This window comes from Alternaria atra, assembly GCF_907166805.1.
Source record: "Alternaria atra isolate CS162 genome assembly, contig: 22, whole genome shotgun sequence".
NCBI classification, from domain to species: domain Eukaryota; kingdom Fungi; phylum Ascomycota; class Dothideomycetes; order Pleosporales; family Pleosporaceae; genus Alternaria; species Alternaria atra.
In genome coordinates this window covers 2,072,248-2,084,391 of record NW_025091320.1, presented here as the reverse complement: position 1 = coordinate 2,084,391, position 12,144 = coordinate 2,072,248, and the positions used below count along the sequence as shown (strand labels likewise).

At 52.3% G+C, this 12,144-nt stretch overlaps 3 protein-coding genes across 3 annotated transcripts; 1 reads left to right on the top strand and 2 right to left on the bottom strand.

The window, feature by feature from the left end:
• Nucleotides 1–460: 460 nt before the first annotated feature.
• ALTATR162_LOCUS3464 (uncharacterized protein) lies at nucleotides 461–3,247 on the bottom strand (the record flags this gene model as incomplete). Its single annotated transcript, XM_043311072.1, has 1 exon — nucleotides 461–3,247. One exon carries the CDS (start codon nucleotides 3,245–3,247, stop codon nucleotides 461–463), a length of 2,787 nt encoding a protein of 928 aa, XP_043167007.1.
• A 473-nt stretch (nucleotides 3,248–3,720) lies between these two features.
• On the bottom strand, nucleotides 3,721–4,622 carry ALTATR162_LOCUS3463 (uncharacterized protein; the record flags this gene model as incomplete). Its single annotated transcript, XM_043311071.1, has 3 exons — nucleotides 3,721–3,901; nucleotides 3,956–4,356; nucleotides 4,410–4,622. The coding sequence occupies 3 exons, from the start codon at nucleotides 4,620–4,622 to the stop codon at nucleotides 3,721–3,723; spliced, it is 795 nt and encodes a 264-aa protein (XP_043167006.1).
• A 3,005-nt stretch (nucleotides 4,623–7,627) lies between these two features.
• On the top strand, nucleotides 7,628–10,929 carry ALTATR162_LOCUS3462 (uncharacterized protein; the record flags this gene model as incomplete). The annotated part of the gene is made up of 3 exons (XM_043311070.1): nucleotides 7,628–7,812; nucleotides 7,870–10,755; nucleotides 10,806–10,929. The coding sequence occupies 3 exons, from the start codon at nucleotides 7,628–7,630 to the stop codon at nucleotides 10,927–10,929; spliced, it is 3,195 nt and encodes a 1,064-aa protein (XP_043167005.1).
• Between the last annotated feature and the right edge of the window lie 1,215 nt (nucleotides 10,930–12,144).

Below are 12,144 nucleotides of genomic sequence, written 5' to 3'. Positions count from 1 at the left end.
AGTAAGCTATTAACTCTAGAATGTGTGCTAATAGTCTGCATATAGAAAAGGAGCTTTCTGTATATAGAAAAGGGGCTTGCTACATACAGAAAAATTAATGGATTTTATAATAGTCGCATAAGTAAATGCTAGGCTTCCTGTCTACTTAGCTATATACAAGCAGTGTACTAGCGAATCCCCGCTGTTGTATGTTTTTGCTTTTGCTTCTGGCTAGTAAAGGAGGTCAACAGTTTGCTCGTTTGTACAGTTTCGTTAGCTTGACAGATGTAAAGGTATTGCGTAGGAACGAATACCTTTGCCATTTTGTAACATCATGTCGGTCATGTTACTTTTACGCGCTCAGACTTCTCGTTTAGACATCTTCCTTGGCATCATACAAGTACCCCATCGTAATAGAAAGACATGCTTTTCTACTAGCTACTTAGTTGTAAACAAAACTCCACATGCATACCCACTCCATCTAGTCCCTCCCCTTCAACTCTTCCAACCTCTCAACCAACTTCTCCCACCCAGCACTATCCTCCCAATTCTCTTTCCCTTTACCCATAACACTCCTCACCGCACTCCTTGACTTGAACTTCCAATCCTTGGCTACCAACTCCCCACTCCCAGCTGCCAGACCCTCGGTCCGCTCACGCGGTCCTAGAGTCTCATACGCATCCAAAAGATCCATCGTCATCTCAACAACAGCATCCCACTCTACTTCGGTGCCAGACTCCCATTTTGGCTGACTCGTCACTGCTCTCCATGCCTTCTCGTGGCACTCGAGCGCCGAACTGGGCCGCTTGGTGTGCGTGTATAGTGTTGCTAGTATGATCCATAATTTGGGCGATACGGTGATGAGGGGTTTGATATGTTTCTCCACGAGGTCGTTTACGAGGCGAGGAAGACCAGGACGCGAGATATCAAAGTCTTCTTCGGCAGAGACGACGTGTTTGACGAGCATGTCGATGACTTCTGCGTCGACGCACTTTTCGCCTTCGGTGGAGCCGCGCAGTTCGCAGATGCGGCGCTGGGCTGTTACGACGTCGGACCAGGATGGGGGGTTCGTGGAGGCGCTGACGGCGAGGACGTTGTTCCAAATGCGGTAGTTGTCGTGCTTGATCGTGGCGGCGCGTTTGAACGCCTTGAGGGCATCTGTACGGGGGTGGTTTGTCACTCTCGTTTCTTGCAATTCGCCGTCTTCGGTTTCTTGGATCTTGGGTTTGAGGTGGAGAAGGGAGGCGGCAAGGTTGCTCCATGCTTCTGCGTCTTGGTCGTCGAGTTGAACGCAGCGGGAAAATGCTTCCACGGCGTTCTTGAATTGGAGGAGTTCGAGGTATGCGCATCCGAGCGCGAACCACGCGGGATGGTAGAGCGAATTAATCTTTAGTGAGAGTGAGTAGGCTTCGGCGGCTTTCTCGTAGTTGCGTGCTGTGATGTAGCGTTGACCGAGAGAGCGTTGAGCGCGTGCATAACGTTCACCAGAGACCTTCCAAGCCTTTTCGTACATGGATAAGTCGTTGTCGATATCACCCAGGATGCAGTAGTAACGCGGTGCTTCGGATAGCGGTGGATCGCGTTCAGCGCCCTCCCACTTCTCCTCGTCCACATCCACATTCTCGTCGTCACCGTTGGTGGCGTGGAATAGCTGTCGTCGGATCATCCTCCGCGCTCTGTCTTCTTTCTCCGTGGCTGCATAGCACAATGCCGCTTCGGCCCACATCTCCAGTCTCTCGTAGATCTCAAGCGCAGATCTCAAACCTCCAAGAGCGACCCATCGAGCAGCGAGCTCAGACTCAAGCTCCCAACGAGAGGGTGAGCAAAGCGGGAAGATGTAGCGAAGACGCTCCTCAACCGACGCCGCCTCACTTTCTTTTGCTTGGGGAAGGAACGATGTAATCTTCTCACCCGTATCAGCATCGGTAGTAGCATCACCCGAGGTCTCTGCAATGACCTGATCGACGAGTGCTTGCAGTTGCAACAATCCACGCTCCATGGTCCGCGACTTGTATCCTTCGATGCGACTCCGCACAAGGAGAGCTTGTGTATAGACCTGCCAGTTGGAGCTCCCGCCCTCTAGCACGCGTGTAGCATACGGCTCGGTCTGTTCTCTTGTAAGACCGTCTGCAGGATTAGTGTTTTTGATACTCTCAGCCAGCGAAAGCATAATAACAGAATCCAGCGGATCAAGCAGTGGTTGGTTTGATGGGTCCATGGACGTAAGAGATGCTGGTAGAGAAGACTCATCCTTGATCTCCATGGACGCAGTATTGTTGGTAAAGGAAATAGACTCTAGCAAGGTATCATCGTTCAGATCCAAAGCCTTTGGTTTCGAGCTCTCATCAGATGTGCCGTTGGTCTCCGATCCGGCGCTCCGGGCGAGTACAATGAGCTGACTGGTATCCTTCTGTTGGAACTTCGTCCGCTTGCCCATGAGTCCGGTCAATGCAAACTCGAATTTGCGTTCCGATGTTGCCTGATCAAGGTCCGCCTTGGCTTTCTTGTCCAGACCATGATGCGTATGGATTGCCGCCCGTTCCAGAAGGAAGCTCGTATACAAGTCGTTAATCTTTCCACTCTTCTCTGAGTTTCGGATCAGGTCCTCTACGATCTTCAACTCATCATAGATAGCATCCTGTAGACTTGGTGCTGGTTCACTGAGCAGCCTCTGATGCACGAAGTTGACTCTGAGACGCGCCCACGCCGAGACCGGGATGTTCTTTTGGACAGGCGGACTGATGAGAATAGTCTGCGCCAGGCATAGCAGCTCGATATTCGGTGTGAGCTTGTATGCCGCAACACCATCGGCACTCAGCGATGCAACCAGTCCTGCACGTGCTTTGCTGAGGGCTTTGGCATTGTCCGCAACGTCTTTGGATAGCAGTGTTTCGGCAGACTTGAAAAGTAGCGGTGGCCCAGTAACATTCGACTGGAGGAATGCGTGGAATGCCGCGACTGCAATCAGAAAGTAGACATTCTGCCGATATGCTGCCGTTTCTTGTATCGCAGCTGAGTCCTCATCGTTCCGTTTTGACAGGAGCAGTCCAAGGCGATGAAAGACGTAGTCGCTCCAAAGACTGAAATCGCTTCTTTTGACATCCTTGGTGGCCTCATTGTCTTGATGGCCTAACAGGAGTTGGGATTCCTGTAGTTGAAGTATCTTCAGGAAGTCTCCGGATTCCGTTGCCTTGATAGTGGTCTCGAGCACTGCAGCGAGTTCGTCCGGTAACGAACTGCGGAAGAAACTCAGGAAGACATCCACCATATTTAAAGAGGTCGATCAAGGTAAGCTTGGAGGTGGAAAAGTGTCGCACACAATATTACGGAGGCTTTCACAACAAGTCATTCATTTGTTCCACTAATTTTGCATCTCATAGCGTGGTTGCGGGGCTGCTTTTGGAATTTGCGGCGATGAGTAAGTCAGTGGAGAAAAAGGGCTGTTTGGTGGCGCGCCTAACTACTTTGGGCGAACAGGGTCTGATCCACATCTGCATCTGCATGCAGAACATGTCAGTCTCCAACACGGTACCTTTCTGCATTCAAGACTGGCTTCTTTACGAAGTAGCAAAATCAATAAGCTGACATGTGATATGATCAAGTGAGTCACTCATTCGATTGACCGGGCGCTTGACTCTAAGGGCAGAGATACAATTCTGCAGAAATATTACTATAGCCTTACCATCGCCGGCTTGTGCGCAGCATCTACCCAACTAGCAACACCAAGCATGTGCGGCACCTCTAATCAGAGTCACTGCTGGAGCTGGAGCTGCTCTTGCCGCCCCTGCTACGGCTCCTGCTGTGGCTCTTGTGCTTGTGGCCGTGGCCAGACGAGCTATGGTGCGAATGGTGTGAAGAACCATGGTGCGAGCCATGCTCGGAGCTACCATGCTTCTTGTGTTTCTTGTGCTTCTTGTCCTTCCTGAAGTCAAGTTAGAACACGTCAATCATGGCAATCGAGAATGACTCAGCTTACTTGTCAGGTATGAGGTTGGCGCCAACCGCTCCCAAAAGCGCTCCTCCTAGAGTACCCAGCGCGCCGCCTCCAAGTTTGTTGCCGACAAATGCGCCGCCTGCGCCCCCCATCAAGGCTGAACCAAGACCACGGTCGCCTTCAGCAGGACCACCGGGCGCACCGGGTTGGCCGTATGGCTGCGCACCATAGCCTTGTTGTGGGTCATGGTAGCCCTGCTGCTGGTGCGCTCCGTACTGCTGATTCGGATCATGGTAGCCTTGCTGCTGGTGTGTCTGAGGTGGGTAGGGAGATGTGCTGCGGTTCGGATCGTAGCTTTGCTGGTATTGGCCGTGCGGCGGGGCACCATAGCCGTGCTGGGGAGGTTGCGCATATGGATCGTGCGATGGCGGAGGGTAGGGGCTCTACAGGCATGTTAGCAGTCGAACCTTATCGACTGAATGCGCCGATGTTGCACATAAGTGCTGACCTGGCCTTGCGGGTAAGGACTGTGATGTCCTTGTCCATACTGATCGTGCGGCTGTTGTCCATACGCCTGGCCTTGAGGAGGGTAGCCTTGGTTCTGCTGTCCATAGCCATGCTGTTGCTGCTGCTGGTGTGCGCCGTCGTGGCTGTAGCCGTAGCCTTGACCATGGCCCTGACCCTGACCGTAGTAATCCTGGCCTGACATGTCGTTCTAGAAATCACTCTCTATAAACTTCGAAAGAGTAAGGTGTACAGAGTTTAGGTGGAAGCGGTGCGGTAGATAGCTGCTATGTGTCTACAGCGGGGGAGGGGCAGGATGGCAGATGGTTGGGCCAGTGTGATTGCGGCATCACACGCGCGCTTTAAGTGTGACATGCCCTCGCAAGGCGCTGACTGCGCGCGCCACATGTTTACGAACGTCGGTCAAGCCTAATGGGTTCGACATGGGTCTCATGGCGGCTGAGCTGTGAGCGATTTGGTGAGGTGGAGTTCGGACACGACCGGAGATTTGGCTGAGGGGGCGTAGCACTGACCACCAGCCATCCTTCGCTCCATCCACGCAGCTGATATTACTTTCACCGCAACAAATGCGGTTGGTAATATCTCGATTGGGTATAAGGCTTGCTGGAGCTGCGGGATTAACTCCAGCCGGACGTATCTCAATCTAGTTGCCTAGTGTAGTCAAAGATTGGTTCGTCGACAGCGCTCCTCCACCACGCCTTCCACCTCTTGATTCCAGCTGTTCAAAAGACAGGTTACCGAAATGCTCAGCATACCCTTCCATGAGGCAGTGTACCCACTAAAGACTTGCTTGAAAACGTATATCGGAAGCGATAAGCTATGCGAATTCGTAGCCTTGATACCAAAGAAAGGCAGGATATCGTCGACACCCTTGCCCCAGAAAACCTAGTAGGCAGTCGATGTTGATTGTCGCCAGGACTGAAATTGAGCCCAAAGTAAGCAGCTGTCATCTTCATAGACTTGAGATATACAAAGCACCACGGCTGCCTAGTGACTGCTCGTGTCTCCTTCGAAACGGCAGCCACTGTGACGCTGTTATGCACTAAACACATACGCTCATGTGTATGCTTTGCCAGCTCGGAGCCTGCATATAAGTTCTGTCACTACTTATCCAATTACTATCTACCCACCATCTATGGGATTATATCCAAAACTGTCTATATCATGGGCGATGGTGTTCTGGGCTGGTAGGGCAAACCAAGATTATCATAAAAAATGTCCGTGACTTGCAAGAGTGCGCTCTTATTAGCCGTGTGCCAGAGCTGTCCGCCATTGGCCTGAGATGGAAATCCCCAAAGAGCTCTGGTCACATTATCATGCCGCAAGCCTATTCGGGTTTCTGTCTAACAACATCAAAATCGAGTTATGTTACAGTTTGTTGAGGACACAAAAACTATTACCAGTCATTATATGGGATTCGACTGTGCGGCACGCTTGTGTTGAATTTGAACGGCGAATTAGAAAGGTTCGTTAGCAGAAGCATATAGAGTACATGAGCAGAACTTTTGCTTCGAAACAGTATTCATGAGCATCGATGAGCGTCTATGACCACATCAGTGTATCAATACCTTCTCTTATTCCAAACAACCAGTTCATGTGCTCATTCGTGTATTGAAAGATTAAAAACTAGTAGGACGCATAAATTCCGTCGGCCTCAAAAGACCTTTAGAATGAAACAAAGGAGCGAGCGGGATTTTGAGTAATGATATTCACCTACGCATAAGACAACACGGCAGGATGTGTAGAGCCACATCTTGTGGTTCCATGACATCTTTCGCATAATCCGTCGCCGGTACAATGCCTCCCACGAGTGTGCACACTAGAGATGTGACGGATCGGTACAAGCGTACTGACATGTCAAAATCCGGGGTATCGATAAGGAGTGGGGGGTTGCCCGGAGCGCAGCATGGCTGAAGCGATACTACACAACGTCCAAAAGTTCGATGTTGGTAGAGGATCGAACCTTACTAAGTCTCAGTACTTGAGTGGCGTTCTGTACCTACTCTGGTGGTATCACGATACTCCCATCAGTAATTCCACCGTCAGGGAAGATATACCAGCGTCTGGCAAGACCAGAGCGGCCAAGTTTGATATGTAACGTGCTGTGCGTAGACGTGGCTTCGGAAGGCTTTGCCTTCTCTAATGTTTTCGGGCATGGTTTTTCCCGGTGATGGCTCGGTGGACGTCTGGACAAGGTGGCAAGGGTTACAGAAATGCTTGCCGCCTCGACTTCGGCAGAATCGGGGAGGTGGTTTGGGATAAGTCTGGAGCCTCCGCTAAAATGGCCGTAGCGCGACGACTTGGCAAGGCTGTACGAACAGTAACCGGCAAGGCTACCGCATTAGCAAGGGAACACCCGTATGCAGAGTGAGCTAGAAGAAAGCTGAGTTCTACGGTGCGCTCAACGACCGAGACGGAAGATTTTGCAGAGATTGGATGTATGAAGGCCGCGTTTGATACGAGTACTGTATGAAAGCTGACATGGCGGTCGGGTTGTATTAGTGCAGTCCCTGATCTTCAGTGCTGCATTTCCCGCGGCTCCCAACGGTTGGATGCATGTCGTTGGCCACGGTGTTTAGAGAAGGCGGTCAGCGCGCCTGCCTCAAATTCGCCACAAACAGAAGGCCTTTTGCAACGTGGGCTGCGACATGGCTCACGGCGGCGGCAACGCTGCTGCCCCTCTGTTGCAAGTAGACAGAAGAAAACAATTGGTAGGCAGTAATGAAAAACTGGGGAAAGTGCGGCAACAGCGAAAATTTCTGGCCTTTACTCGGCTTGGAATGAAATCATGGGCAATTGCGAGAAGGCGAGGTGTCCGGTTCCTCGACGCACGGGCCTGTGCACGCTAATCTTATCGGCGCCCTGGCCTGGAGAAATTTCTCAAAGCGAGCGAGACAGCCCACCAAGGCATAAAAAGCCCCTCCATAACCTTCACTGCCACCTCTCCACACTCACTCTCCCTCTGGGCTGACCCAAAGTACTTTCTCTTCTTTGTGTCGTTGCGTCAGGTATTAGAAAGGTTGCGAGTCACGTTCCTCGCGCCTGTTGTTTGATACCCCCGGATAGATTCACTCTATCTTTTCACGCCAAAAGTTTTTTAGGCCCCGCCGCCTAAGTCCATATAAGGACCACCGCCCCTCCACCCACCTTCTTTCTACACACATCCCCCCTCCACACATCACCGACAAAATGGCGCCTGCTGCTTCGCACGATGCCAAGGACGTCAAGTCCGAGAACTCCAAGTCGCTCAAGGCGCTTGAGGAGATGATGCAGAAGTTGACCGTGTCCAAGGCCCAGGACGAGATCAACGCCTCTGCTCAGGCCATCGCCACCTTCATCAACGGCGACATTGAGGAGGCTGACGCTCCCACCAAGTATGTGCACCCTCTGCCCCGCCCTCGCCACATTGCAGTCTCTAACAATTCCTCCAGGGCTGTCCAGGTGCTCAAGAAGCAACTCGCCAGCAAGAAGGATGCCGTCGCCCGTGAGCGCGCTCTCGATGCCATCCGTGCCATCGCCCAGCACTCGCACGTCGCCGCCGCTGTCGAGCCCTACCTCGTTTCCCTCCTGCCGGACGTGCTGGCCGCGGTCGGTGACAAGATGAGCGGCGTCAAGGTCGCTGCTCAGACCACCGCCGAGTCCATCGTCCAGGCTGCCAACCCCAACGCCGTCAAGGCCATCATCCCCCACATCATCCACTCTCTGGAGAACGCACAAAAGTGGCCCGAGAAGATGACCGACCTCAAGTGCATCGAGGTTCTCACCAAGAGCGCTCCCGCACAGATGGCTTTCCGTGTCCCCGACCTGATTCCCGTCATCTCGGGAGCCATGTGGGACACCAAGCCCGAGGTCAAGAAGGCTGCCTACGGCACCATGGAGACTCTCTGCTCCTTGATCTCCAACAAGGATATCGAGCGTTTCATTCCTGAGCTCATCAAGTGTATCGCTAAGCCTGAGAACGTCCCCGAGACTGTTCACTTGCTCGGTGCCACCACCTTCGTCACTGATGTCCACGAGCCCACCCTCGCCATCATGGTTCCTCTGCTTGAGCGTGGTCTTGTCGAGCGTGAGACTGCCATCAAGCGTAAGTCTGCCGTCATTATCGACAACATGTGCAAGCTTGTCGAGGACCCCCAGATTGTCGCCGCTTTCTTGCCCCGTCTCATGCCCGCGCTTGAGAAGAACCACGACAACTTGGCTGATCCCGAGGCCCGTGAGAAGACCCGCCAGGGTCTCGACACCCTTATCCGTGTCGGTCACGTCGAGAATGGCAAGATCCCCGAGATTGAGAAGTCTGGTGACGTCTCCACCATCGCCAACCACCTCAAGTCTGCCATCCCCTCCAGCATCAAGATCGATGACCGATTAACCCCTGTCGTCAACTACGTTGGTGCCATTGGTGGTCAGCTCATCGACGAGAAGGACTACGAGCCTCTCAACTGGCAGGCCAACGCTGGTCCTTTCGTTGCCGTCCTTGTTGGTGACGAGAAGGCCAAGGATGTCACTGAGGAAACCCGCAAGCGATCTCTCCCCGGTGCTGCCGCTGAGCGTGCCGTCGAGCCTGATGAGGAGGAGGGCGAGGACCTCTGCAACTGCACATTCAACTTGGCTTACGGTGCTAAGATCCTGCTCAACCAGACTCATCTCCGTTTGAAGCGTGGTCAGCGTTACGGTCTCCTCGGACCCAACGGTTCTGGAAAGACCACCCTCATGCGCGCTATCAACAACGAGCAGGTTGAGGGTTTCCCCAAGCAGAACGAGGTCAAGACCGTCTACGTCGAGCACGACTTGGACTCTGCTGACACTGAGATGACCGTTCTTGAGTGGACCTTGAACAAGCTGAGGTCCGTCGGTGTCGAGACCCCCGAGGAGGAGGTCAAGTCTACCCTCAACGAGTTCGGTTTCACCGACGCCATGTACAACGGTCAGATTGGTGCTCTTTCTGGTGGATGGAAGATGAAGCTCGCGCTCGCTCGTGCCGTCTTCGAGAAGCCCGACATTCTGCTGCTCGATGAGCCCACCAACCATTTGGACGTCAAGAACGTCAAGTGGCTCGAGGACTACCTCACCAGCTCTCCTTGCACATCCATTGTCATCTCCCACGACAGCAAGTTCTTGAACAACGTCATCCAGCACGTTATCCATTACGAGCGCTTCAAGCTTAAGCGCTACCGTGGTAACCTTGACGACTTTGTCAAGCGTGTTCCTTCCGCCAAGTCCTACCACGAGTTGGCTGCTTCCGACATGGAGTTCAAGTTCCCCGAGCCCGGTTTCCTTGAGGGTGTCAAGACCAAGGCCAAGGCCATTCTCCGTGCCACCAACATGAGCTTCCAGTACGAGGGTACCTCCAAGCCCCAGATTGAGGACATTACCTTCCAATGTTCGCTAGGATCCCGTATTGCCGTCATTGGTCCCAACGGTGCCGGAAAGTCCACCCTTGTCAACGTCTTGACTGGTGAGCTTGTCCCTACCAAGGGTGAGATCTACCACCACGAGAACATCCGTATCGCATACATCAAGCAGCACGCTTTCGCCCATATCGACCACCACCTCGACAAGACTCCTTCCGAGTACATCCAATGGCGTTTCCAGACTGGTGAGGACCGTGAGACCATGGACCGTGCCAACAAGATCGTCACCGAGGAGGACGAGAAGGCCATGGACAAGATCTACAAGATTGAGGGTACCGAGCGTCGTGTCATCGGCATCAACTCCCGCAGGAAGTTCAAGAACTCTTACGAGTACGAGTGTTCGTTCGCTCTCGGAGAGAACGTCGGCATGAAGAACGAGCGCTGGACACCCATGATGTCTGCTGACAACGCCTGGATTCCTCGCTCCGAGATTATGGCTTCCCACGCCAAGATGGTCGCCGAGGTTGACCAGAAGGAGGCTCTTGCCAGCGGTCAGTTCCGTCCTTTGGTCCGTAAGGAGATTGAGGCTCACTGCGCCAACTTCGGTCTTGACGCTGAGCTTGTTTCTCACTCCCGTATGCGCGGTCTCTCCGGTGGTCAGCGTGTCAAGGTCGTTCTGTCTGCCTGCTCATGGCAACGTCCTCACTTGATCGTTCTCGACGAGCCCACTAACTACCTGGACCGTGACTCTCTCGGTGCTCTGTCCAAAGCTATCAAGACCTTCGAGGGTGGTGTTATCATCATCACTCACTCTGCCGAGTTCACTGCCAACCTTACTGAGGAAGTTTGGGCCGTCATGGACGGTCGCATGACACCTTCCGGTCACAACTGGGTGCAAGGTCAGGGTGCCGGTCCCCGTCTTGCCAAGGACGATGGTGAGGAAGAAGAGAAGTTTGACGCCATGGGGTGAGTAGGAGTCCAAATGTCTATTGAAGCATATGCTAACTGTTTACCAGCAACAAAATTGCCTCCCAAAAGAAGAAGGCCAAGCTCACCTCATCCGAGATGCGCAAGAAGAAGAAGGACCGTATGGCCCGCCGCAAGCGTGGCGAGGAGGTCTTCTCCGACGAGGACGAGTAAACAAATCGCCGCCCTTTTCGAAAAGTTTCCTTCCTTCGGTTTTGGTTTACGGCAGGAGAGTTCATGGGTTGCATGACTGGCTTATTCGATACAAGCCTATGAGTAATGTGTTCATGGTCGGCGTCACGGTACAAAACTTGCATGGTTGCTCTTCGTCTGATTCCGTCTCGTACAAGATAGAGAATAGATTCCCCCAAACACTTCACAATACTTGTCTTGCTCGCTATGTGACTTTCTGCGTAACAGCAAACCCTTTGACCTCTGCCCTGTACAATAAGCAAAACTGTTTCTTTCACCAACAGCGTCGGAACCAGGAATGTATTACTCGTTTTCGTCGTCATCGGAACGATCACCACAGTATGCATCTAGTTCAACAACATCTACATCAGCATCACTTCTAGCACGACTAGTGTCAGACGGCGTCAGTAAGAGTGAATCAGGGAACCCAGAATCCTACTGAGCTCTGTCATTTATGCCAATAGCACCTTCATTGGTAGTTGAAGTGCCTGAAGACGGGCAGCGTTACGAAGACTACGGGAGTCTAGGATAACACGGTGACGTCCCTTATGAGAGCGAATTTGAGTCAGATGGTCAAGATCCATAAATATCCCTAAGTTTTGATTATAACGCAACCGGGATGAACACGTACAACCGCAAAGGGATAACACATGTTGACTCGCAACACTCAGGCGTATACCAGGGCGGTCATCACTGCCTTGGTAGAAACTGTTGGGTGGGCACTGACGAGGCTTGTACAAGATAAATCCACAATTAGACAAGCATGCCATGGGATCTCCCTTGCCTAATGATATACCCAGGAGTTACTTGCATGAGAATCTATGTTCGTTCAACGTCCGAACCAAGAATGTAGTCGCTAACGTCCAGTCTGCACGCACGCACTGGTCATTAGCTTAGCTTACATGCCCAGATCACTATAAGGATGTTCATAATATGGCTGATGTAGGATCCAAGTTCTGACAGTGTAGCACGAGTTCGTTTCGTAATCTTCTTGAAGCTTTTTTGGCATGACTAGATCGAACCAACGTGTATTTGGAATATCTACTAGGGTAAACTTCCTGCCATTTCCATAATGAAGCTGCGATATGGTAAAAGTTGCGAGGGATCGGCAGAAGTTGGAGATCAACAATACGTATCAGGAATCCAGCTGTGCGAATTTGGAAAGCGCGGTAGCCCTGGAACCAGACGATCTTTAGC